At 56.5% G+C, this 23,600-nt stretch overlaps 10 protein-coding genes across 10 annotated transcripts; 4 read left to right on the top strand and 6 right to left on the bottom strand.

Moving 5' to 3' along the window:
* Positions 1 to 21: 21 nt before the first annotated feature.
* Positions 22 to 1,597, top strand: F5144DRAFT_550898 (kinase-like domain-containing protein; the record flags this gene model as incomplete). Its single annotated transcript, XM_066787663.1, has 3 exons — positions 22 to 509; positions 910 to 1,185; positions 1,594 to 1,597. The coding sequence occupies 3 exons, from the start codon at positions 22 to 24 to the stop codon at positions 1,595 to 1,597; spliced, it is 768 nt and encodes a 255-aa protein (XP_066640071.1).
* A 1,015-nt stretch (positions 1,598 to 2,612) lies between these two features.
* Positions 2,613 to 5,278, top strand: F5144DRAFT_358329 (uncharacterized protein). Its single transcript, XM_066784375.1, has 2 exons — positions 2,613 to 2,855; positions 2,926 to 5,278. The coding sequence occupies exons 1-2, from the start codon at positions 2,806 to 2,808 to the stop codon at positions 5,123 to 5,125; spliced, it is 2,250 nt and encodes a 749-aa protein (XP_066640070.1). The 5' UTR covers positions 2,613 to 2,805; the 3' UTR covers positions 5,126 to 5,278.
* A 366-nt stretch (positions 5,279 to 5,644) lies between these two features.
* Positions 5,645 to 6,493, bottom strand: F5144DRAFT_358167 (uncharacterized protein). The gene is made up of 3 exons (XM_066784373.1): positions 6,194 to 6,493; positions 5,814 to 6,123; positions 5,645 to 5,721 (listed from the first exon to the last, which is right to left on the bottom strand). Exons 1-2 carry the CDS (start codon positions 6,399 to 6,401, stop codon positions 5,864 to 5,866), a joined length of 468 nt encoding a protein of 155 aa, XP_066640069.1. The 5' UTR covers positions 6,402 to 6,493; the 3' UTR covers positions 5,645 to 5,721; positions 5,814 to 5,863.
* A 636-nt stretch (positions 6,494 to 7,129) lies between these two features.
* On the bottom strand, positions 7,130 to 8,736 carry F5144DRAFT_358165 (ClpP/crotonase-like domain-containing protein). Its single transcript, XM_066784372.1, has 2 exons — positions 8,131 to 8,736; positions 7,130 to 8,040 (listed from the first exon to the last, which is right to left on the bottom strand). Exons 1-2 carry the CDS (start codon positions 8,553 to 8,555, stop codon positions 7,428 to 7,430), a joined length of 1,038 nt encoding a protein of 345 aa, XP_066640068.1. The 5' UTR covers positions 8,556 to 8,736; the 3' UTR covers positions 7,130 to 7,427.
* On the top strand, positions 8,665 to 9,651 carry F5144DRAFT_358359 (uncharacterized protein). The gene has a single exon (XM_066784376.1). The coding sequence runs from the start codon at positions 8,919 to 8,921 to the stop codon at positions 9,414 to 9,416; it is 498 nt and encodes a 165-aa protein (XP_066640067.1). The 5' UTR covers positions 8,665 to 8,918; the 3' UTR covers positions 9,417 to 9,651.
* A 1,092-nt stretch (positions 9,652 to 10,743) lies between these two features.
* Positions 10,744 to 12,123, bottom strand: F5144DRAFT_358187 (uncharacterized protein). The gene is made up of 3 exons (XM_066784374.1): positions 11,359 to 12,123; positions 10,831 to 11,303; positions 10,744 to 10,780 (listed from the first exon to the last, which is right to left on the bottom strand). Exons 1-3 carry the CDS (start codon positions 11,747 to 11,749, stop codon positions 10,766 to 10,768), a joined length of 879 nt encoding a protein of 292 aa, XP_066640066.1. The 5' UTR covers positions 11,750 to 12,123; the 3' UTR covers positions 10,744 to 10,765.
* A 2,735-nt stretch (positions 12,124 to 14,858) lies between these two features.
* On the bottom strand, positions 14,859 to 15,404 carry F5144DRAFT_582980 (uncharacterized protein). Its single transcript, XM_066789530.1, has one exon. The coding sequence runs from the start codon at positions 15,290 to 15,292 to the stop codon at positions 14,945 to 14,947; it is 348 nt and encodes a 115-aa protein (XP_066640065.1). The 5' UTR covers positions 15,293 to 15,404; the 3' UTR covers positions 14,859 to 14,944.
* A 60-nt stretch (positions 15,405 to 15,464) lies between these two features.
* F5144DRAFT_518321 (uncharacterized protein) lies at positions 15,465 to 18,440 on the bottom strand (the record flags this gene model as incomplete). The annotated part of the gene is made up of 3 exons (XM_066786663.1): positions 18,174 to 18,440; positions 17,239 to 18,098; positions 15,465 to 17,172 (listed from the first exon to the last, which is right to left on the bottom strand). Coding segments are annotated over exons 2-3 (2,466 nt in total), but the record flags the coding sequence as incomplete, so codon positions are not given.
* A 529-nt stretch (positions 18,441 to 18,969) lies between these two features.
* F5144DRAFT_358142 (uncharacterized protein) lies at positions 18,970 to 20,414 on the bottom strand. The gene is made up of 4 exons (XM_066784371.1): positions 20,159 to 20,414; positions 19,798 to 20,039; positions 19,361 to 19,719; positions 18,970 to 19,309 (listed from the first exon to the last, which is right to left on the bottom strand). The coding sequence occupies exons 1-4, from the start codon at positions 20,261 to 20,263 to the stop codon at positions 19,053 to 19,055; spliced, it is 963 nt and encodes a 320-aa protein (XP_066640063.1). The 5' UTR covers positions 20,264 to 20,414; the 3' UTR covers positions 18,970 to 19,052.
* A 460-nt stretch (positions 20,415 to 20,874) lies between these two features.
* On the top strand, positions 20,875 to 23,136 carry F5144DRAFT_497883 (uncharacterized protein; the record flags this gene model as incomplete). The annotated part of the gene is made up of 5 exons (XM_066786232.1): positions 20,875 to 20,928; positions 21,013 to 21,118; positions 21,167 to 22,514; positions 22,579 to 22,868; positions 22,970 to 23,136. 5 exons carry the CDS (start codon positions 20,875 to 20,877, stop codon positions 23,134 to 23,136), a joined length of 1,965 nt encoding a protein of 654 aa, XP_066640062.1.
* Between the last annotated feature and the right edge of the window lie 464 nt (positions 23,137 to 23,600).

The following is a 23,600-nucleotide window of genomic DNA, read 5'->3' as shown; positions in this document are numbered from 1 at the left end:
TACAAACGCACGCACCAAGCCATGTCCGCTACACCGTCAGAAGGCTCTAACGAGCGTCACGAGGAGGGCTGCTTCGCGAGAACGTTCGAGAGAAAATACTACCACCGAGGGGTCGCCTTCATCAAGCGAAGCCTGCGGCCGAGAGAATTCCGCACCAACCAGCGGGGCGACCTCCATATCCCACGCGCCAACGGGGAACGCATCAAGAACGAGGCCGACACGCTACGCTACATCCGCGAGCACACCGACATCCCCGTCCCCACAGTGTACGCCGACTTTGAGGACGACGGAGCCTACTACCTTGTGGTCGAATACATTGAGGGTGTCTGCATGGCCGACTTGACGGAAGATCAAAAGGAGGTGGTGGAGCTGGAGCTGGATGGGCATTTGAACACTCTCGGGGGTCTTCGATCGAACCGGGTGGGAGGGCCTTCCGGGATTGTCATCCCGCCGTATCGGGTCATGCGGCGGACTGTCACGGTTATGGCCGCATGCAGCCGGCCGGCGGGGTACGCTGGCAGTACCCCGGTCCAATCATTGCGTACGAACGCACAGCCAATGAAGGAACAGCCCTGTTGCTCATAAAGGGCCGTGCCAAGGGAATGAGCAGTTGCTCATTCTGCTCGTTAAGGGAACTGTGAGCACCCTGAGCATCCCGTGCTCAGGATGCTCAGAGCTGAGGCCCTGAGCACTCTGAGCACCCTTAGATAGCTAGTATATAGCCACTCGTTCTGGAGAGCTCTGGGAGTTCTCCAGTTAGCAACCACAACTACAGTTCGCTACAAGCTCGCAAGCCTACTGTTGAGACAAGTCGATTGTTGTGCACCCTTTGGCTGCACCGAACCTAAGCATCCACGAGAGATTACCTTCAACGAGGCTGAACCCTAACAGGATAGGATCCTGAAGTAGGTTCGTCACACGGACGGAGAAGGATAGCTGGAACCCGCGGCCTTCGCGGAAGAAGAGGTTCGTTTTTTGCCACAACGATCTCTCCCAGCACAACGTCATTGTCGACCCGGACACGTTGAAGGTTAAGGCCATCGTCGACTGGGAGTATGCCGGGTTCTATCCCGGCTGCTTTGAGATGCTGTTTTACCAAAGGAAGGGCCCTTCGGTTGCTCTGCCGGACGAGATGGACGACTCAGCGTTGTTGCTCACATTTCGCTTTTCGGAACCTGCGGGAAAGTGTGGGCATGGCTTCCCTCCCTTTTTTTTTTATTATTATTATTATTATTATTATTCATACTCCGCTATGCCCTAGGGCGTGCCGGACCCTCTGCTATTTAGTGTACAGGAAAACCGTGCCCTCCCGGGCCGGGTGAAAAACCCCTACCAACAATCAAGGAACGATGCGTTCTGGTGAGTCTACGTATACAAAGAGAGGAGGCATCCTGGCCTCCGAACGGGGGCGCTTCAGGCCGCCGTTTCCAGCTCGAGCCTCCTGGCCAAGCTGTACATCGGCAGCCTCCCCGAGTCCATCAGCCAGTCGACGATCCTCCTCGCAAGCCGTGCAGTCGTGGGATTGATACCGTTCTCGAGAAACGAGACGAAACACCTAGAGTGTAGGAAAATCACATTATGACGTTGTCACAGTTAAGTTCTTTTCGGTTGAGACAAGAAAATATCTAGGTATTCATTGCAAATAACACTCCTATTCTTTTATTCGGGCGTTGGACTCCAGTCCAAACTTGATTAAGGACTACATGTATTTTGGAACTTGACCACACCACTTGGTTGATGGCCTTCTCACTCAATCCAAACCTTTGTTCTCTGAGCAAGTATCACACCTGATGCCTGAAACAGCAAGGTACCAGCTTCACTGATAAACGTCAACTGAGCAAGAGTGCCTAGCACAGTCGGCAAGCGTACCACGCATCTCGAAGACCTAGTGAGGTGCCTGAAAACAGCCAGGGCACTCAGTCTGGGTGGTGGAGACCATGGTACCGCACCTCTTACACGCAACGACCTTGGAAGGCATTTTGAGGAAGGGTTTGGGGGTTATAGCGGGATAGCTGCGACTGATGGACCTTGGCTGTTGTGTTTGAGGCAGAGGATGATGCCGAGAGATGCTGAGAGATGCTGAGAGATGCTGAGAGATGCTGAGAGATGCTGAGAGATGCTGAGAGATGCTGAGAGATGCTGAGAGATGCTGAGAGATGCTGAGAGATGCTGAGAGATGCTGAGAGATGCTGAGAGATACTGGTTGAGCTGAATGGTTAAAGTAAGTTATGTTCATTTCCATGTCATTTATATATTTCTATGGTCTCTTTTCTTGGTCGTAGATGTCGGATTTTGAGGAGCAACCGCAACTCAACTCGCCATCAGCTCATCCTGTATTCATTGTGGGCCTTTGTAGATTGTGCCATTGTCACAGGCCTGCCCGATCTCTGTTCAGGGAGAACATTGATAGTTGTGAAAGGCACCATAAAGTGGCTTTATAGATCAAATACCAGCGAAATTAGACCGGCACCGCCGTGAAGAAGAAAATAGCAGGAAGAGTGTTTGGAAGACGAAGTTGGGACACTCCCTGCAGGTCTTGGCCTAGCTGAGCTGAAAAGTTGGTCCCACAAAAGGTGGCCCAAGCTCCCTCCCAATTCACGTCTTGCTTGACCGAACGCGGCGAATTTTGAGCATCGCAATTGACTGAACAGCATCACCAACAAATCCAGGCCCACTAGACTTCCCCGATCGTGCGACGACGAGCCTGACCTCAAGTCCGATTCTATTTCCGCCATCGAAACTTCCATACGCGTGGGATCGACTCAACACTGCTTTCCCATCACCCACATCCCCACGATCGCGGCCATGCAGCCCGCTCCCAGGACGCGCCGCGCGCCGCAAAACACCCAACATACGTATGTATGCCTGTTACTGTTGCCCAGGTGTACGCCTAGCTTACTAACCTTGGCATTTTGAGGATGATAGATATTCGCTCGACCGCCGGATATACGATGTGAAGACATACCCTGTCCAGTCGCCCCAGGGAGCCACCATCCTGATTTACGGCCACGAGAATGGAATCACACTGGTTTGGCGCGGCGGCCGACGGCTCAAACCCCCAAAGCAGCCAGTCAACGATAAGAGGAATGGCGCGCACTCGGGCGATGCGGTCATGATTGTCGATTCGGATGATGAGGAGCCGGCGACCGACGCCGTTGACAAGCCCGAATTCCAAGACAGCCCGACCGCCGGCGGGGCGGTACCCGAAATCATCCAAACCCTCGATCTTGCCCTCGAAACTGCCGTGCTTCATGTGGCTGTCCTACCCATGCCGACAAGCGCTTCTGAAGATGCCGCCTGGAACGGCGCTGGTATTCTAAGGAATCAGATCGTGTTCGCCGTCACCTGCGCAACCGCCGATGTTTACGTGGTCACAGTGCCATTGACGCCCCCTTCCCACGAGAGCAAGGCGAGGCCGGAACTGCGGAAGAGTTTGTTGGCGGGCAATGCAGGCACAGGCGTTTGGGGAGAGACGCTGACTCTACTGACGGGGCCGAGTCGTCCTTCTGGCGGACTTGCGCTGACGTTGGTGAAGCAAAAGTCGGGGTCACGGAGCAGGTCACTAGAACGCCCCGCATCCCAAGCGGCACCCGCTACCCGAGCAATTGTTGCAGCACATTCGCGCGAAGCTAGCGGCATATTACGGCTGTGGGATGTCACCTTGGACGCGAAGCCCGGGGTCATCAGCCGCGTGGAGCCATTCCAGACTGAATACCTTCCCGCGCCGCTGACAAGCCTTACTTTCAATCCGACGCACATCACCCAACTTCTCGCCATCACATCCTCGCAAGCCGCCCGCATCTACGATTATGCCACCGCCGCGCTCCCTTCCGACGACGCTTCCGAAGGCCCATTCCCCACGCAAGGGTCATGGCTGTTGTCGCTCTATGCCCCTTTCGCCAGGGGACCATCAATGTCAACCGCCCGGAAGCCAATAGTGGGCGCTGAGTGGATTGCCCATGGCCGCGCCGTTCTGGCTCTTCTTGCTGACGGTCAATGGGGGATTTGGGATATCGACGGCGCCAGTCCTTCGGCCAGTGGCTCCGGCGGTCTCTTCAGCAAGGCGAATGCCGGACTGCGGGGCTCAGGAATCACAACCTTCTGCGTCTCCGGGCATCTGGAGGGGACCAGTCCACTTCGGAATCCCGGAACCCAGAAGACGCCTGCCGCGCCGGGGTCAGCAGGCGAGTTCGTGCCCATGACACCTCATACCAGACGCGACGCCATTGTCTCGGCCGTGACGAGCGGGTCGGAGAGATTAGCGACCGTGCGTGGCGGTGTCACTGTCGCCCAGCTCACGCCACAAGGAACCGATCCCGGTGATGAGAGCGCTGTGCTCTGGCTGGGGGGAACCGATCCTATCGTCTCCGTCATCCCCGTCATCTCTCGGTTCTGGGACTCCCAACTACGCCGCGCAGTCGGCGGCGGCGTCAACCTCTGGAGCGGCGCCCAACCCACCCGCATGCTCCGCCTCACGGACCTCGGACCAGGGCTGCTCGGCGAGCGGTGCACCGGTGCGGCTGCCATTCCCAAGGTCAGCGGGGTGTCCACCACCAACCATGGCTCTTCCACAGCAAGGGAGAGCAGTGGCCCAAGCCACGCCGAGGGCCTGCCCGTGGAGGTGCTCCTCCAAGGCGAGAGCCGCCTCGTAGTCGTTCACGAGAGCGAAGACACCGGCTCGCTCACCAACCGCCTCCTCGGCGCCCGCAAGAAGCCCCGCGCCGACCTCGGCCCGACCAGGGCTATCCTAGCCTACCCGCCGCCAGAGCGGACGACCAGCGCCAACGTGTCGTTCAACCTCAGCATCGCGCCGCAGCGCCAAACCGGCGGCCTGTTCCGGCCCCGCCCGCATCCGTCTGTCGGCGGGTCGTTCGAACAGTCCATGGAGGTCCTGCCGTCGACAGAACTGCCCGACGAGACGCAGTCGGCGCCGTCGAGCCAGCAGGGGCTGATGTTCATCAACGACCTCGACTTTGCCGCTGACCAGCCCGATGATGAGTTTGAGGTGGCGGGCCGCGATATTGAGCAGGAGCTGATGGATATCATGGATATTGACCGCGAGCTGGAGCAGCTGGAGCATGAGCGCGAGAAGGGGACGAAGAGGGTTTTCTTTGAGGGGGATTAGAGGATGGTGGAGGGGTGATGACCAGTGGGAGGGAGAGGCCCTTGAGCTGTGACGCCGCCCCTGCAGCGGGAGGTGTCTGGCGAGGTTGTAGGATACCCATCGGGCTACTAATGTTCTCTAGCACGATCATGAGACGACAATGAAGCATGTTTGAGTCAGCCAGGGGCGCCGCGTCTGCAACGTTCCTGGTTAAATTATGTTTCATCCCTACCCCCTTCCCCTACCAACACATAAACATTCCGCACGGCTTGGTGGAGCACAAGGCGAGATCCATCCTTGATCCAGCTCTGTATTCCGAGCGGTATAATGAACACGGCTCGGCCGGCTGCTAACGCGGCGGGTCGGGTCTGCCGGCATCACCCGAGCGGCTGCTGCGGCAGTGCGCTGTTGCATTCTTGACCAAATGTTCTGCCCCGGCTTCGGTCTGTTGCTCCTATCTCTAGATGGGGGGGACGGGGTCACGAGGTTGGGGGGTCGTGGTGTCGGTACATTCCTTCTGTTCCTGGTTCCCAGTTCCTACTTTTGAAGTTTATGAGCCCAGTCACCCAAACATGTTGCACATCACATCCGTCCACGTCAAACGCATGTAGTTACAACTCCCACAATGCTCTTCAATTCCATACCCTAGCAACAGCCAACCGGCATGCATTCACAAAGCACCACCCCCCCCCCCCCCCCCCCCCCCAACTCCTAAGCATATCCTACAATCCCAACCCCAACCCACACCACCCACCCCCCTTAACTCATCTTCTCCTTCACCTCCCCCGCCACCTCCCCCACCTTCCCCTTCGCCTGCTCCTTCACCCCCCTTGCCTCCCCCGCCAGCTCGCTCGCCTTACCCTTCGCCTGGCCCGCCACCTCGCTCGCCTTGCCCTTGGCCTCGCCCGCCACCTCGCTTGCTTTACCGGCCGCTTCGCCCCGCAGCTCGGACGCGCGCCCCGTCACTTTGCCTTCGGAGACGTCCGACGTGGCTTCTTTAATCTTGTTGGCGTAGGCGGCTGTTGGGGGGGGAGCAGATTGTTAGGGTGGGGTTTTTGATGGGTTGGGGTGGGGGGTGGGGGGACGTACTGCCGATGTTGATGCCATCTACGAGCTTGTCGGAGACCTTGCGGTCGACGGACTTGAGTGTGTCTTTGGCGGCGTCGACGACTGGGGTTTTTTGATAGCGGGTGGTGGTGGTGAAGGCGGCGCGGGAGAGGGTGGATGTGGTGGTGGTGGTAGTGGTGGTTGCCAGACGCCGGGTGATGGCGGCGGTTCGTGATGTGAGGGCTGACATGGTGGCTGGTTGTTATTGTTGTGGTGGTGGTGGTTAATTGATCTGTGATTGAGATTTGGTATCTGACTGATGGTGCCCCTAGTGATTTGGTGATGGGTTTGCAATGGATTGGAAAGAAAATAGCTCTTGGGAAGCTTCCGGTGGTGTTTTAGAGCTCTGGCTTCGGTATCATTGGGAAAGGTGTGATGATGTCATCGGTCATTGAATGCAACCACGACCATGCAGTGGCGGGTTCTCCAATGACGTTCCATGGTGGGGGCGAAGATGTAAAAGAGCTGCTGCAACCGGAATTCGGGATCATCACCGAGAAATGGATGGCCGAGAATGCGATTTTGTTTGTAAAGGATTGCTCCTCGAAGCTTCCACAAGCTCTAGGTAGCTTCGAGGAAAGTGGAGCCAGCCTTGATAGCTTCACCACCTCAACTACGTAGATTCACCTAAGATGTTTACCGGGGATTGGGTTAGGTACTCAGATAATAACAGTGCGAAAAGGAGAACCAGCCTGTAAATACAGATGGGTAGAAAACACTAGCAAAAGCTTACCGGCTAACCCTCTTCGCCGGTCGAAGAGAGGTAGCCGGTTACAAAACCCCCTTAGGGGGTTTACTCCGTGTGCCCAGTAACCCGGTGATGCCCCGTCGGGCCAATGCGGGCTGCGTTAGTAGTTCTGAGGTGGAGGACTCTATCGGCGGCCCGATACCTCCCAGAAAAACCCCGAGCAGCATCATGATTCGAACCTATAACCTCCCTTAAGTCCGGGTTTTTGGCAAGGTGAACTAGCAAGCTCGTAGGCCGAGGACCACCGCCTAACCGCTGGGCTACCCGGTCCGTGGTCCTCGTCGGAAACCAGCTGCGCAAACCTTCCTTATGAATGGGCACCAGGCAGTGGGATTTCTGCTGCACACTTCCCGCCGCCTTCCATCCTCACTCACGTTGCCGCGATTCACAACAAAAACAAAGGCGAAGCACTCAAACCGCCCACCCTCATCAATTGCAACAACAACAACAACCAACCCCTTGAGGGCATCACCTCCCCTTAAAAACAGGCACCCTTTTCTCCGCAAACGCCTTCAACGCCTCATCGCGATCCTCCGTCCTCACCACCCTCTGATACATCTGATTCTCCACCACCTCACTAGGCTCCTCCACCGCCCTTATCGCCGCCCTCACCGCCACCGGCCCGCCCTCACAAATCTCCCCCGCCAACCTCACCGCCTCACTCAACGCCGCCTTCCTCGCCATCGTCAACACCGCCACCTCCCTCTCCCTCTCCCCCATCCCCTCCAACTCCTGCGCCTGCGCGCCCCCCGCGGGTGGGGCCTCCACCAACCGATCCGCCAACCCCAAAAAATACGCCTCGGGCGCGGAGACGCGCCGGCCCGTCAAGATGAGGTCGCGCGCGCGCGGGACGCCGATGAGTGCGGGGAGCCGGTGCGTGCCGCCCGCGCCGGGGATGATGCCGAGGCGGGTCTCGGGGAGCCCGACGACGGCGTTGGAGGTGAGGACCCGGAAGTGCGTGGACAGGGCGAGCTCGAGGCCGCCGCCGAGGGCGAGGGAGGAGATGGCGGAGATGGTGGGGATGGGGAGGGTGGAGAGGGAGGTGAGGGTTGTGCGCAGGGTGAGGAGGAATGCGGCCGTTCTGGTTGGGAGGGAAAGGGGGGGTGGTTAGCGGGGGGAGCGAGATGGGGCGGGGGGGAGGTGGGGTTGGGTTGGGTTGGGCAGGACTCACTCCTCCTGGGTGAATGTCTTGCGCTCTTTGAGGTCGGCGCCGGCGCAGAATGAGGTATCAATCGCCGAGGCTAGAATCAGGGCTCGTGTTGGGCCCTTTTGGTCCTTCCCTGCTACGCCGCCGAACTTCTTTTTCCATGACTCGGGTGGGATTTCCTCGCCCGTTGCCGCGTCGTACTGCTCGTGGACGGCGTCAATCTCTTCGCGCAGGGATGACAGCAGCCCCCGGGAGATGGCATTGCGTGCCGCCGGTCGATTGAGCTCGAGGATGCGGATGTGACCCGAGTTCGAAGCGGGCAAGTTGGTAACTCGGATGAGGGGCCCGGTGTTGGCCTCGGTTGAGTACCGCGCGTATCGGGGCGCCAATCGGCCGGCGACGCGCAGGGTAGCCGACGCATTGAGCGTCAGAGTAAATCTCGGGGGCATCTTGAGTGGGTTGATTGACCGGCGGCGGATGCTATAGTCGGCGACTTGGAGAGGTGGAGGTGCTGGGTGGAAGGAAGTCCACGCTGAGCCGTTTTCCCTTGCTGCGGGATGACGTCCGGGCGGGTTCGGCTAACGTCGGCGACTGTGCAAGCTTCTGTTGCCGCGCCGACCTCCGAAGCATCACCAAAATACCCCTGAATAAAAACACCAGAACGCCTTCGCTTGTTCGTGGCTACGGCTTGAATAGGAACATATTAACTTGTCTCTAGTCCATTTAGTCTCAATCATCTGATTTCTCGGGTTGGGTTGAAATGAGGAGTGAAATTGCCCAAGGTCAAAAAATGAGTTCACGATGCGATCGCCATGGCAGTTCCCTCGACAACAGAGAGCTTTCTTTTCCTGTTATTTCGACTTCTCCTGTACGTTTTTTATCTCTCAAAACCTTCTGTCGTCATGACTAAGCGACGATCTTGTCCGCGAGCTCCGCCTCACGGTCATGAAGGCTCTCATCGACACAGGGATGAACGCAACTCTCGTTCGGTATTGGCGGCCTCTGGCGATGCCAACCTTTTCACCTGTCTGTCAAGCTTTTACAGCAGAGAACATCCCGAAGGCCCCTGGGCTGAACTTGGATTGCCGCTCGTTACCCGGGTGCCAGGTTCTTGGAATACCGGAAGAGAGAAACACCTCCGGATCACCCGGACGGTCTCCCCCAGCTCGCTCCGTTTGTGCGCCCATGGCTCCGGAGTCGAGATTGAGAACTCGGGGCCTTGGAACTCACACGGTGGAAAGCCCGAACAGCAATCTAGAATCTTCCTCAGACCGCGATACACCTTGTTAAAGCAACCTCCCCTAAAATAACTACCCTTGGAGATTACGGACCAACCCACCGCGAACCATCCCCGTAGCTGATCATTACCCAGCAATGCAAGCCATGCGTCCCGACAGCCCCGAGCACAGCACAAACCCTAACCCGCCGTCGGCGCAATACAGCCTTGGCAGAGGCAGCAGCTGCCCCGTTTCACCATCAGCGGACCCCCCATCCCCTCACCGGACACTTGAAACGAGGAAACGAAAGCAAAAGAGAAAAAAAAACAAGGCAAAGTCCCTCACCTCAGCCCACCAAGCCAAGGTGAACACGAAACCCCATTCCCGGTGAGGTAAGGGAGTACAGCCCCTCGGATGCCTCACAACTCCAAGGCAAGCTGGCACGCAACGCAAAGCGAGCAGCCAAAAATACACCCCCACAAGGAAGAAATAAGGCACAAACGGTTGTTGCGAGACTGCCGAATGTACCTAACTCTGCTCGGGCCTCGCGATCGACATGCCGCATGAGAGAGGTGTTTCCCCCCCCTCTTCCTCCCCATTTCCCATTAAGCAGCCGAACCGAGCTGTGTGCAATTGTGGGAGGTTGGAAACACGCAAAAGCGGGACGGGAGGGGAGGGGAGGGGGAGGGGGGAACGGCGATCCGGGTATTTCAGGTGATCTGCTTGCCTTTTGCGGATCTCTTCACATCATGGGGAGAAGAGCGGGAAGCGGCAAGAGGGGTAAGTCAACGCCGTTGCGGAGGGGGAAACAAGACGAGTAGGTTTAAAGTTTGTATTTGTTTAAAAGTAATTTTAGAGATGCCCAACACCATCGATGACAGAAGTGAAGTGGCTGTTAGGGGATTTTAGGGGGTTCTGGGAGGGAGACATCCTCGTCGCGCAAGGAATGATCCTCCACGCGGCGTTTGTTGTTAATTAAAAGCAGCTGGGTAAAAGTGATGTTTTCCGTCCGCAGAAGAACACACACACCACGCCGAACAAGACCCCGAGGAGTGGATTCTGCGCCCATTGATTGTTTCTGACTCGTTCTGAAAGAAGTTGTGAGGCCCGACGGTCAGACATGATGAATGTCGTCGGGGACTCGGGTACTGGTCTAAAACGTGTAACGAAGGAGAAAGGGAGAGCAGCAGCACAGCATGCCGGGCCGGCCACACAGCAACCCAAGTGTGCAGCCCCCGGAGATGCCCGCGCCAACCGTACAAACGAAAAAAAGAGACGCCCCCAGGTAGGTTTCGTTCGTGTGATGGCTCAGTCGATCCGCCACCGAGTGCGCGATAAGACTTGTAGAATAGCCTTCCCCCCACCACCCTTCCCCAAAACGCCGGTTATGCAAATGTGAAATACAGGCGAATTCGTTGGTCGTTATCACTGTGGTGGCGCGATCATGCGTTGGTAACCTGGGCTTGTTAGCAATACACTTTTGGCGCGCATCCAAGATGGAACATACACGAAGGATCCTCCTGGAGTAATCTTGGTTGTCGGCGATGCTGCCGTCACTCATCCTCCGGTGGGCCATCACTGGGTCCATCCGGGAATCCGTCGTAGATGTGCCTCCACTGCTCCTAGGAGGCTTGCCGATAAAGGCATTGACTGCGGCGTTGCGACGGTGCTCCTCCTCGATCTCTTGATTCCGCTTGCGGCGCATGTATAAATAGCCGCCACCCATTATCGCCGCAAGTACCACGACCCCTACGACGACGCCGGCGGCGATGCCGGCCACATTGGGGCTGCTGCTGGAACCCTCTTCGCTCTCGGGCTCGCCGGTGGGCGACGCCGTGACCACGACGGTCTCCTGGGGCGATGACTCGGTCTGCGTCGCCTTGGGGGAGCCCGAGCTTGTCGATTTTTTCGGCGGGTCTTCGTACTTAACGGACAGCGTGATGCCGGTGTGGTAAATGGTCCAGAAGTCAATGCCACCGCCTGGCCAATCTGGTTAGTTCCCTCGTCTAAAAAGTTCCAAATAGCAACAACTCACATGCGTGGTCGCCAAAACCTGTGCAGCCGGCATCGCAATTCTTGGGGTCCACCAGATCTTCCTTGGGCGGGTATTTGTGGCCGCACCAGCACTGGTTTCCGCCTGTCGTGCCGCCAACTTCGAAGCCTTGTGCGCGGCAGAGATCGTTGCCGCATGACCCGATCGTGTTATATTCGATGATTTCCTTGAACTTGAGTTTGCCGGCAGATTTGAAACACCCCTGGATTGTCGAACCCGAGAGATTGGGTGATTCTATCGGTTGCTGTACACCTTTTATGTATCGCGCCGCAACCTCGGCATGTTTCCTCTCTGGAGTTACGGACATGAAGCTCCCTGGCAACGCGTCGGCGAAAGCGACAGCCGCCGCGGCGATCAGGACCATGGACTTCATTATGAATGCGTCGTAGGAATCGCTGCCTGACTGTCGTGGAGTGGTTGAGGCGGAGGTACCGTCACAGTCTGGCTTTCAAGGTGGTCGTGGCTGACGAATCGGGCGTATATTTGTATCGTCGGCTTCTTCGGAAGCTTGTCGTTCGGCGGCAAACGTCTCGGCTGTCGTCGACCAGCGGCTCACAGCACCTTTCGGGAAAAGAACGAGTGCCTGTGACTGAAGGCAAACAGAAAAACGAACGAACGGGTTGGCGTCCCCGCGGAAATGAATCGCAAGTTGCTGAACGAGTGTTGTGTGGTCGGCGGTGGTTGCCGACGATTGTCTGCGTTTTTCCTTTTTAGCGGCCTGGCGCTACAAATGAGGGGGCATTTCCTGGCTTCCGCAGCGTGCTGATGGGCAGCGATGCAACTTGGAAGGGCCGAAAATGACTTTCCCAAGGCGGAGTGAGGACATACACGATGGCTCAAAGGAGTGACTGGAGAGAATGACTGTCGTTTTGTTGCGAGGTCGAAGTCAGGCAGGAAGGGAGACAGAAACCCACAAAGGCCTCGTCCTCCGAGCCACAGGGGAAGCGAGAACGAAATTGCACTGGGGACCTCGGGATGACGCCGGGGCAGTCCTGCACAAGGACCCCTGCCCTTTCGGCCGTTCCTGACCAGAGAGAAGCAAGGCACCGCACTTCCACCCCTGGAACCATTCCTCTTCGGGAGTAGCCTGGTGGGGTCTTTGGACGGCAGGTTGGGCCAATCATGCAGTGTGCCAACCACAAGCCATGTCCTGACAGCTGGCCATTGGCTGGGTCGAACGCGCCAGCTCGAGGTAATTTCAGGGGGACGCCGATCGCTCGAAGGAAGCAGAAGTCCCGCCCGTTGCAATCTGTTATCGGCGAGCAATTCCTGTTAAGGTTCAGCGTGAATTCTGGCGCATTCCATATTGCATGTTATCAGCGAGCACCATCTGAGCGCCCAGAGTACAATTCTCGTGGCGGTTTGCTGGCTGGTTTATCGGCACGCCACCCACCTCCAATTATTCAAGGTGACACCTGTCGAGGACGCACAATCAGGTTGTGAAGGGCCGGATAAATCACATAAATACTGTGTACAGATTGGTGCTGGCCGCTTCGGTCGCAGCTCTCTTGGCCAAACGGCCAGGATGTTCCGTCCCTGCAGAAAACGTGTTGTGGTCTCGATTCCGGTCTTCGAGGTGCAGCGCGACCAGGATTCGGCAACTTGAAACAAGAAACACGGGGAAGGGTGGGGGAACGATTCTTCTCCCTCCGTCCCTCCTTTGGCGGTGAGAATTGCAGAAAACCGGCTCGGCTGGCCAGACCTTGAGAGAGGCGAGGCCGAGACTCTCTGTTCTTTTTTAGCAATCCCTTGTGTTGCGTTGCTTTCGGTCGTCAGACGACAAAATTGGAATTCCGAATGAACACGAGCAAACACCGCTCGAACCGAATGGCGGAAAGGGCTCCACGGCGGGGTAGCTGCATAACCCGTACCTGCGTGCACAGCCTCAGCGACGCAACCACCTCGGAAGCACCCGTCTCTGCCTCAATTGATCCTACCCAATTCCAAGATTGCTGTTGAATCCTCTCAGGGGTTGGTCCCGGGTTTCCCTCTTATCGAAGTCTTTGCATGAAGCTCGGTCAACTTTTTGGCCAACTTTTCGGGAAGAGATGAAGAGGATTCAAGTACATCGGAGAAATCACCGAGCCTGGAATTGAAAGCCACAATACAGATCTTACTCATCCTTGCAAAGCTATTGCTGACCCGCCCCACCTCACAACTTCGTGTCACGACAAGCTCAGGTAAGGCACCTAAAGGACGGGCAATGTTAGTGAGCATGGATAATGGATGTGATTACAAGGAACTCGTCAAAGATACAACTATCTTGCCCAAGGATTGTGGCAGTGGTAATGCAGTCTTGAAGGCGGCGTCATTTCGGTCTCTATCAGCATTTTAAGGGCGTACCTAGGCGAGACCAACATGAAAAGGACTATCACAACATGAGCCAGATGAGGGAAGCGCGCAGAATCCCGAGGTACAGATGACTGTTTACCCTCCAGTCACGGGCCAACACAAAGTGCAACCCACTTCTGAACCAAGGCGACGGTTACCGCACACTTCACCCAGTGTTTCTCCCAACTTTCGTTCCCCTGGCACTCAACTTCAGAACGTTGACGGTGTGGGAGAGAGTCAAGGTGTCTATAGCATCGAGCTGGTTAGCGACCTTGTCGGTTGCGCCGGGTCGTACTCCAACTGGCCCAGATTACTCGCATCAGACCCATTGAACCTTTCCAAATATCCGCAGGTATTCGCAGCGGTTTTTTGGTGAAACCGAAGAGTGTAACATGGGAAGCAAATGTCGGTGTCTTGTGCAGTCGTGACGAGGGCATCTATCCGTTTATTTCCCAAATTGTATAAATGCTGACTTGATAATTCCGTCTTGGGCTTTGGGGGACGATGTATTTTTGTTGTCGACCAATTCCGCCCAATTTTCTCCTAGGTGGAAACTCATGAGTAGGTTGGTCGGCGACTTTAGCACGGAGAAGGCTGTCTGATTGCCTAGGTACCTTGGTTATTGTTGTTCGAAGCAGCAAGAGGTGCTGACCTATGACTTTCACACGACGTTGGTGTGTAGTAAAGAGCAAACCCTTAGTCATTTCTATCTCCAAGGGAGTATGATATACGACGGCGAGACACTTTGTTGGTTTTTGTAAGTGTACTTCGTTCTGTGGCATTCAAAGGATTGGTGGTAGCAAAACGCCGTTCGGTGGTGACGATCAGCCCGTACCGCGGAACCAAGAGTCTCAGTATACACGACCGAGATATCGCGAACAGAGTAAACCTTGCCTCGTCGCAGAAGCGCAGAGGGGGGCCATATGGTTTCCAGTATGTCAGGCTTATAAGGCCGACGAGAGGCTACCCAACTTTCCCGTCCGGGCTTTAACTCGGAATCTGTACCCCGAAGTCATGAATTTAAAAGTTGCTAGTATATATATAACCTAGATTTGACGCAACGAGAGTTTGGATCACGATGTTCATGTTGTTCAAACCGGAAGAGGCGTGCCTAGGACAAGGCGGATATCACGCTGGTGAGAGACGAAATGGAACAAACATAAACAGGATATAAATTTTGAAGCACAGCCAAATAGCAAGTAAATATCCAATCCGGGGCGCCAGTCATCCAAGCCCATCATCTACTCTCGGAGACAAAGGAAAACGCTATAAGTGAGTAAGAAAATAACAAATAAAACCCTCCAAGAAGCCATCTTCTTCCGAAGATCTCATGGTATCCAAGCCCATGACAAGTCCCACGCCTAATTGTACACACCCATGAAGAGAAGGTCCATATGAATACACCACATCCCACAGCCTCCAAGAAACTCAACCAGCGGCGGGAGACCACATCGCGCTGGTAGGTTTCAACCGATGACAAAAGAAAACCGCCGACGGGCGCCCAAACTCCCACCATCCATACCCCATACCCAAAATTACCTAAGAAATCACCCCCCTTCAACCCTCTCCCACATCCAACCACCATCAATCAACACTACACCGTCCCAAAAAACACATCCTCCCCACTCGTAAACATACTCACCGGATCAAACCCCTCCTCCATCTCCCCAAACCTCCCCGCACCACCAAACCCCCCCTTCTCCAACCCCCCAAACCCAAACTCCTCCCCCCCCAACAACAACCCCCCCTGCTGCTGCCCCTGCCCCTGAAACCCCAACCCCATCTCCTGCTGCCCCAGCTGCTGCTGATACCCCTCCAACCCCGCCACCGCCGCATGCGCCGCCACCGTGGTGCCCAACCCGATACTGCTCGCCTCCGACAGCACGCTCACATTCCCCGCGTCCGCTTCCGCATCGAAGGTGTAGCGCGCTGCGGTGGTGGTGGAGGCCGACGCGGAGGCGGAGGTGGACGAGGGTGGTGGTGGTGGTGAGCGGGGGGAGGAGAGCAGGTCGGGCGGGGAGGCGGTGGTGGTGCTGTGGTGGGTGTAGTGGCTGGAGACGGATTTGGTGCTGGGGGAGGGTGGGCTGGGGAGGGAGGGGAGGTAGTCTTGTTGGTGGTGGGGTGGTTGGTGATGGTGGTGTTGGTGTTGGTGTGGGGGGGTGGGGCCGCGGGCGGGTTGGGAGGAGGAGGCGTGGCTGTAGTTGCTCATGGCGGAGGGGGAGAGGGCGGTTTGGAAGACCTCGGCCATGGTGGTGGTGGCGGGTATGTGGGCGATGGAGGCGGCGAGGGTGGAGGGGTTCATGGTCGCGGTGGTCATGGGGTTGTTGGCGAGGGAGCCGATGGAGGCGGAGAGGATGTCGGGGAAGTGGTCGTCGTCGAGGAGGCCGTCGAAGTCGTTGTTTGGGGAGTTGGCGCTCGAGATGTCCGAGTAGCCGGACTGGCTCGACGCTGAGTTTGCAGAGGTGAGCTTGTTCTTGCGCCGGGTGCGTTCCGCCTTGTCCCGCCGCTCGTCCATCTCCGGCCGGATCTTCTTGGGCCGCCCCCGTTTTACCACCTTCCGTACGACGCCGTCAAAGGCGCCGATGCACATGCCCCGCTGCCTGTGGCGAGTGAGCGCGTCGTGCCGGGCGAAGCTGTTCCCGCACTCGCACGGGTAGGGCTTGATGCCCGTGTGAATCTTGGCGTGCCTTTTAAGGTCGTGCTGCCGGACGAAGCACTTCTTACAAGTCGGACATTGATATTGCCGGTCGTTCAAGTGCGTTTGAACGTGGCTTTTTATGTTCTCCTTGCGTCCGAACGGCTTGTTGCATCCCTCATAGAGACACCGCCACTTGCCGTCCGATGGGTCCGGCCCTTGGATGAACGCCGCAATATCATCGATGCTCACTCCCGTCTCCGTCTTCGTTTCCTCGATATTGATGTCTGCGATACTTGCCGCACTGGTAACAGACGCAATAGATTCTGTCCGCCGGTGCGGGGAGCCGCGGCGGGATGGTGCCTTGTTGATGGGGGATGGCGGAACGAGTGGAGGGATGGTGTTGAGCGACTCAAACGTAAGTGGGGAAAATTCTGACTTGTCACCGAACGCGTTGTCTGACTTCATAAACGAGAACATGGACGGCCCGTCTACTGGACTGGCGGGGATGCTCCCATACCCGCGCTCAAACCTCCTCAGCTCGGCACTGATGGTGCGCATGTTCATGAACTCCGGTGTCTGGAGCCCGGGGTTTGGTATCGCCATTGGGATCGTGTTCGCTCGGGGCGGTGTGTGTGCCATGGCCTCTGCTTGCTGGCGGAGATCTTGGAAAACGCCCGAGTTTCGGTTGTTGTTCTTTGTGCGTATGGGCTTAAGGGTTTCCTCCATCGACTCATCGTAGCCCTCAGAGAACCTGTTGAGGGTTTGTTGCTGCAAGGGTGTTGTCTCGTTTTTTATCAATGCCTCGGCTGGCGTTTGAGGGTAGTATGCTAAGCGTGGGTAGTTAGTATATATCGCCCAACCGGTACTTCAAGTGGCTGAGTCGCGGTACATACCGTTTGTGACTTGCCCACTGGGAGTGCATGGCCTTCCCGAGGGCTCGAAACCACCCTCAGCGGCCTGGAACTTCGCGCTCACCCGCCGTGAGGAGCGACGGGAGTGGGTGCTTGCGGTTTCTGTTTCCGATCCCCAACCCTGGCCCTCGCCACCCGGGCTGGAGTCTGGAAAAGTCATAAAGCTCGGCGTCGAGAGGGCGCTGTCGGGGCCAAAAAAGTCAAACTCTCGTGCAGGATCGATGCCGGTGCCATTGAGCTGGTTGATAGTGCGCTCAAAAGGTGCAAGAGACCTCGGATACGCTTCAAATGGTAGGCCATGCGCCTCGGTCAGTGGCCCTTGTCCAGGCACCGCGTTGGTGAAGCGACGGCTTTGGGGGGTGACCTGCGGCGAGATCAGGAAGTTGTCGGTGTTATTTTGCTCGGTGAACGTGTTCTGGCTCAAGCCGGGCCGTGATGCTCGTTGTTGCGGCGCTCCTCGCAACACCTGTTGTGGCCTTGTTGCGGGCCCTGGGCTGTTCGATTGTTGCATAGCGAGTGGCACGTATCCTCGTCGCACTGTCGTGTTTGCCGGCGCTGGTGCGAGTGGCTGCGCCCGTGTGTCTAAACTCAGCCCGCGCCGGTGGGATACTGGCCGGCGTTGCTGAAGGTTGGGCAGGGGCGCAATTGCTACTGCATCAAACGCCGATGGTGTCGAGTTCTGTCGCCTGTGTTGGCGTTGGCGCGCGTGGAGGCCGCTCATCTTGGGTGGGTTCGACAGCATGGATAACGCAGGGCCGATCCCGAGGGAAATAGATATTAGTTATTGTAGTTGATGCCGCAACTTTTCCCTCAAAGAGCACTGGACCGGTTCGTTTGCAAAACTGTAGCAGCTTCTGTGTTAGCCAGTGTTCTGTTTTCCCGTATCTTACTGCTGCTCCGATGGAGATGAAGCGCACCTCAGTGTATAAACCTGGCGGCCGGGGGTGGACCTGATGGAGAGAGCTGCAAGCCAAGATGGAGCCGCTTCTGGCCGGGTTGGTATGAGAAACGGCCTGACTCGCAGACGGTTTCTCCTGTGTTCTCGGTCGGAGAACGTGTAGTTCTTTGTTTGCGAGTTCGAGATACTCAGCGGTACCAATTGGACTTGGGAAAAGCCTCGAACCAGAAAAAGAATTCCAGCAGATAACCGTGGCAGAAGTGTGGAGTTTGGCGATATTTGCGAGTCCAGGGTGCTGAAAACGGGCGAATCGACCCTGATGGTTGCAGTGCGTTTTGTTTACCTGCGACGGCACAGCGCGTTGCTAGGGACAACACAGGAGGCGGCGGCCGCAATCGCTGCATTGACTGGCGCGCAGCGAAGGGTGGGGTCATGTCTCACACGACGTCATTCGAGTTGTGGGTGCCTGCGATCGGTTTTGGCTTGGCAACATCCACCGATGCCTCAGCCTTGGGCCTCGGGAGAAAACATTGCGATTGTTTTAGCACGCGCCTTCCCTCTCTTGACCAAAGAGTCCCTGCTTTTCGAAAGTGGCAGCTTGCGTTTCATGTTCTCCTCAAAAATAGACTTTCTCTTTTTTTTTTCTTTCTTTTTTTCTGGCTTTTCTCATTTGCCCTGGACTGTGGGTTTTAACACTCGCAAGACTGCACCCGCTTCGCGTTTCCGCGAGTAATTTGTATTTTAATTCCCTGACCCTTGAACATGGTCGAGTTGCATAGTTGGGGTATCATTCGGCTAGTTTCGTTTGGCGGAGGCAGACGACTAAACAACATTCTACCGTTCTACTCGAGTCACAGCTTATGTCCTTCTCGGCCTCGACCCGCTTTAGGTCTTTCCTTTAGGCCTTTCTCCACGCCTGATTTAGCATCTCCTTCACCTTCAGCGGCTTGATCTCTGGAAACGTCTCGTTCAGGAAGGCCTTTGTGGGTTTCAGGTCGCAAATGCCGTCCTCAAACCAGAGGCCAAAAGCGGCGGCCATGGCCTGCTGGGCTTCTTTCGGGAAGAACGGGTACAAGGGGACCTGGGCGGGGAGCTCGGTGGTCTGGCCCAGCTTCAGCTTCTTCGTGCTGTCGTAGGCAACGTTGAACTTGGTCCCTACACCGCGTCAGCATGGGCAAAATGAGAGACAAGTCAGGGACACGCTACCCTTGGCGTCCTCGGCCCAGTGGAGAAACTCGTTCCACGTCACCCGGTCGCCGAAGATGTAGGTGTCGGGTTCCCACTTCGGAAGGTCCAAGCTGGCAGCAACAAACCGTGCGACGTCGGTGGTGTGGGTGAAGACGGCGGGCGTGTTGCCGGACCCTGGGATCGCCGCCGCGTTGTTGGCGATGTCTAGCCAAAACACTAGGGGCATCCGGACCAGCCACGACTTGACGACGGGGATGCCCCAGTAGTCCATGAAGTAGCCATTGTGGAACACGGTGTACTCTAGGTTCTTCGTTTCCTCCAGTTCTTTGCGTGCATTGGACTTGTGGAGCTGTGAAGCAATCGCGCTCGGCTGGACACTACCCGGGTTTTATGGGTAAGACATTGTCTAGGGAAACTGGGGCAAATACTGTGTAACTCGACCGCAGCTGACTTACGGGCGGCTCTGGACGGGCGTGCCCCACCCGCTCGATATGAGTCGCCGGGTGGTTTTGGACAGGTCCACAGCTCGGATCAGCTCGAATTCATTCGGCGTGCTGCCATCAGGGCTGTGCATGGCGATGCCCGAGACCACGGTATCGATGTTGTTGTCTTCAAGCACTTTCACGATGGCATTGACGTCAGAATAGTCAACCGGGATAATGGGCGCGCCGATCTCGGTCTCGAGTTCTGGGTTTGGCTAAGGCGTGTAACACAGTACTTGGTAAGCCGTGTGTGAATGGCTCGCCCCCCAGGGCATGCATGCCAAAAACGGCAAGTTGACGGCAGGCGGGGAGTGACATGGGTGCTATGCTCTACCTTTCGAGACAGGATCTTGACTTCATACTTCCCAGTGGCTAGGATGGCCTCAACAATAGCCCTACCCACATTATCTGTCCCCCCTGCAACTGCGACGATGGCCATAATGCGACGATGTGGTAGGATGGTTGTTGGTTGGGTTACTTGGGTGGTTTTGGGTTCGATTTAAGCAGCAAGACCAGCTGATTCAAGTGGTGGAATCAAAATCACAGATGGCGAGGACATAATACCCAATATTTTATACTGTATCTCTCCTTTTCCCACGCTGATGCGATGTCATCTTCGCATCTTCTCAGTCCGAACTGAGCTGACATGCATGGACCTCTCACCCTCTCACAGCACAGATCAGGTCAAGGGCTCTCGGATGCAGATTGCTTCCGGCTTTCCCGGACCCCCCGATTCGGAAGCTTACCAATAGCCAAAGCCGATCGCCCAATAGAGCCGATAACCCAATCGGGCGGAGGGCCGACAGCGTCTTTCGGACTTCGCTATTTCTCAGCATCCTTCGCCGAACTGGCAATCCCGGAATCAATTTGCATCCGGTTTGGAGTTAACCAGACGGAGTCATTTTGCTGCCGGACTTAAAACTTATACACTCCGGCAACCCAGACCTCCACTTCCAGACTTACAGATGTCTATCCGCTAAACACATTTTGTCGGCATTATAACTTGTGGCTATGTTATCTAATCGTCAATCCTCGGGATCTGAACTTGAAATGGCCCCCGACACTCCGCCCGCAAGGAAAACGCGAGGACCACGTGTTTCGCGGGTAAGTACCAGGCTGTTGATGAAGTATTGGATTGAAAATAATGGTCTTATCAAACGATCTAGGCATGTACACGATGTAGGACAGGAAAACTGCGATGCGACGGCCAAACGCCGGCCTGCGCGCCCTGTGCCGATCGGGGTCATCGCTGTGTTTATCCCGCCACTCAGCGACTGCGCGGGCCTGGAAAGAGGTAATGCAGGTCAAGTATCTGTTAACAATAGGGCATCTGTGCTCACAGCCATATGTAGTAAACAGCGGATCGAGGCCCTCGAAGGGCGCTTGGCTGCCTTGGAGTCTAGGCTCCGGCGCGAGTCGAGAACCGACCTGTCCGAAACGGCTCTCAGGTCCCCTGAATCATTAGTGTCGGGTACCCAAGCGAGCCATGCAAGCCATGCGAGCCAAGCGAGTTCCTCGCCCCCCCACACAGCGGACATGACCGCGTTTGGGGGGTTTATGCCGCCCTTTCACCAGCTATCTCCGCCGTTTGCCATCGAAGAGTCCTCGAAACCGCTCGACCGGATCGTCTTGTCACCCTTGAGCGTAGGGGGGTCTGAGTTGGGGCTGATAGAACAGTTCCTCGGAGATGTGTGCGCAGAGCTTCCGTTTATGGGGATACAGTGGTTTATCGACCAAATGAGACTCCCCCGTGCATCTAGCGTACCAGAAGCCTGGTGGCAAGGCATTACCAACGCACTCGTCGCCAATGCCACGTACTTCAAGATATCCAACACACCCTTCCGAGAGGTAGCGGCATACGCATGGACCTTTTTCCGCAACGCCTATGCCGTGCTCCCGGAACTTATCCTTCACGGGGATAGCCTGGGCGCGGTGCAAGCTCTCCTGGCCATGGCCATTTTCATGCGGCAGTCAGCAGATACGAGGGCAACGGCTCTCCTGTTCTCGCTCGCCGTTAGGATGGAACTATCGGCGGGGATAGACGTTAAGGCCGCCTCCGAGAGGAATCCGGACCCGGTCGATGAAGAGAACCGTAACCGGCTTTTTTGGGCTACCTTCATCCTCGATATGGATATGGCAGTGAACACCGGACTCCCTCCCGTGCACACGGACGAGGTAGTTACGGCGGACCGGCCAGGTGGTCATTGCCTCAAACATGGGTCACTGAACCCGGCAGATGCCCTTAGCCACGGGGGCTGGGGGGATATCGTCTTCAGGCTTAGGGCGGAGCTCGCTGGAATCCAGCGGCGTATCGCGACCCAGTTCACTGCTCCCGACCAGGCTGAGCTGTTCGCCTTAGAGTCGGAGATTGAGGCATGGAGCGTCCGTGTCCCGATCAGCATTCGCCCTGACTGGCCTGACAAACCCCAGACCATCGGCAGCGACGAGGCCGCGGACGTGTCTGTCGCCATGTTACATTTGGCCTACTACAACAGCGTGACCATGATCTACTGGGCCGCCATTCGGCATGCCAAATCGCAAATAGTGGAACCGGCCCCAACCCTCGATTCTCCCCACGGTCCAGTGCAGGACGACCAGATGAGTGGCCACAAAAGTGTGGCGAGGGCCGCCTCCAGGGCCACTATATGCGCCATCTCACGATTCCCCACGCAGGTATTTCCCGAGCTCTGGTAAGGATCTCCCGCGGCGGCCCAGCTCTTGCCGTTCGACTCTCACTAACCAACACGCCTCTAGGAGAGCATTGTACCATCCAGTTGCCGCCAGCATCGCCCTCTTGGCCCTCGTTTGCAAGGAGCCAACACACCCCGAAGCGCAGGGCGACTTGTTGCTGCTTGGTTGGTTTGCCGGGTACTTGGAAAGGATGGTGCGCGATGAGGGTTACGATTTGGAAAGAATGCGAGACGGGATCTGCACGTTCGAGAAGGTCGCGAGTCACGCTGTTAGCGCCGCCATGGCTTCTGACATGCCAGTCAACCCGGCGTTATGGCCCCTGAACGTGGCATCAGGCCATACCGGCAAGGCGAGTAACTTTGAGTCCCCTCAATTACCATTTTCCGACTAACGGCTCCAATCTAGGCTCTTTCCATGATGGTTACATGCGTCTCGTACCACCCTATGTATCTAGCCCAGTGCTTCATGAGCAACACGCCAAATCGGGACCTCGACAACGCGAAGCAACTTGCCGATATCATGGGTCTCCAGTGGGGCAAAAACGACTACGGCCCTTTCGTCCCAGACTCCTTGATGCCGGCCACGTACGGGTTCGCTTTCGGCTCCAGCGGGTTCCGGTAGAAGATATGCAGAGGGGTTGACATCCGGGGCACCCAAGGACTACGGAGTGGTCGTTCGGCGCCGGCAGGACTTGAAGTTGCGCCCAAGGAGATTAATTGATAGGACGTTGCGATACAGCCTACGCCGGAATGGACGGACGAGTAATCTAGCCTTCTTTGCCGTTCTTCGGCCTGGACAAGAACTTCAAGCCAACGACAAGAGGAGCCTTAGCCGAGTTTGGCGGACAAAGTTCCAAGGAAACGGCCAGCTCAACCCGGCCCTGTTTTGTCAGCTACACCGGAGAGCATACTCGATCGATCATCCACAATACAAAGCAAGAAGGCCAAGTCATCCATAATTGGGCGATGCTTAAGGCCACTTACCGCAATATACCGACCGACCTTAAACAGGTTCCCAGGCCCCGTAGGAAAGTGTACTAAACACAACCGACAAAGTGCATCTAGCAAGCCCCACAAACAAACCGA

This window comes from Chaetomium tenue (genome assembly GCF_020726465.1).
Source record: "Chaetomium tenue strain MPI-SDFR-AT-0079 chromosome Unknown F5144scaffold_6, whole genome shotgun sequence".
NCBI classification, from domain to species: domain Eukaryota; kingdom Fungi; phylum Ascomycota; class Sordariomycetes; order Sordariales; family Chaetomiaceae; genus Chaetomium; species Chaetomium tenue.
This window is presented reverse-complemented; position numbering and strand designations above follow the sequence as displayed.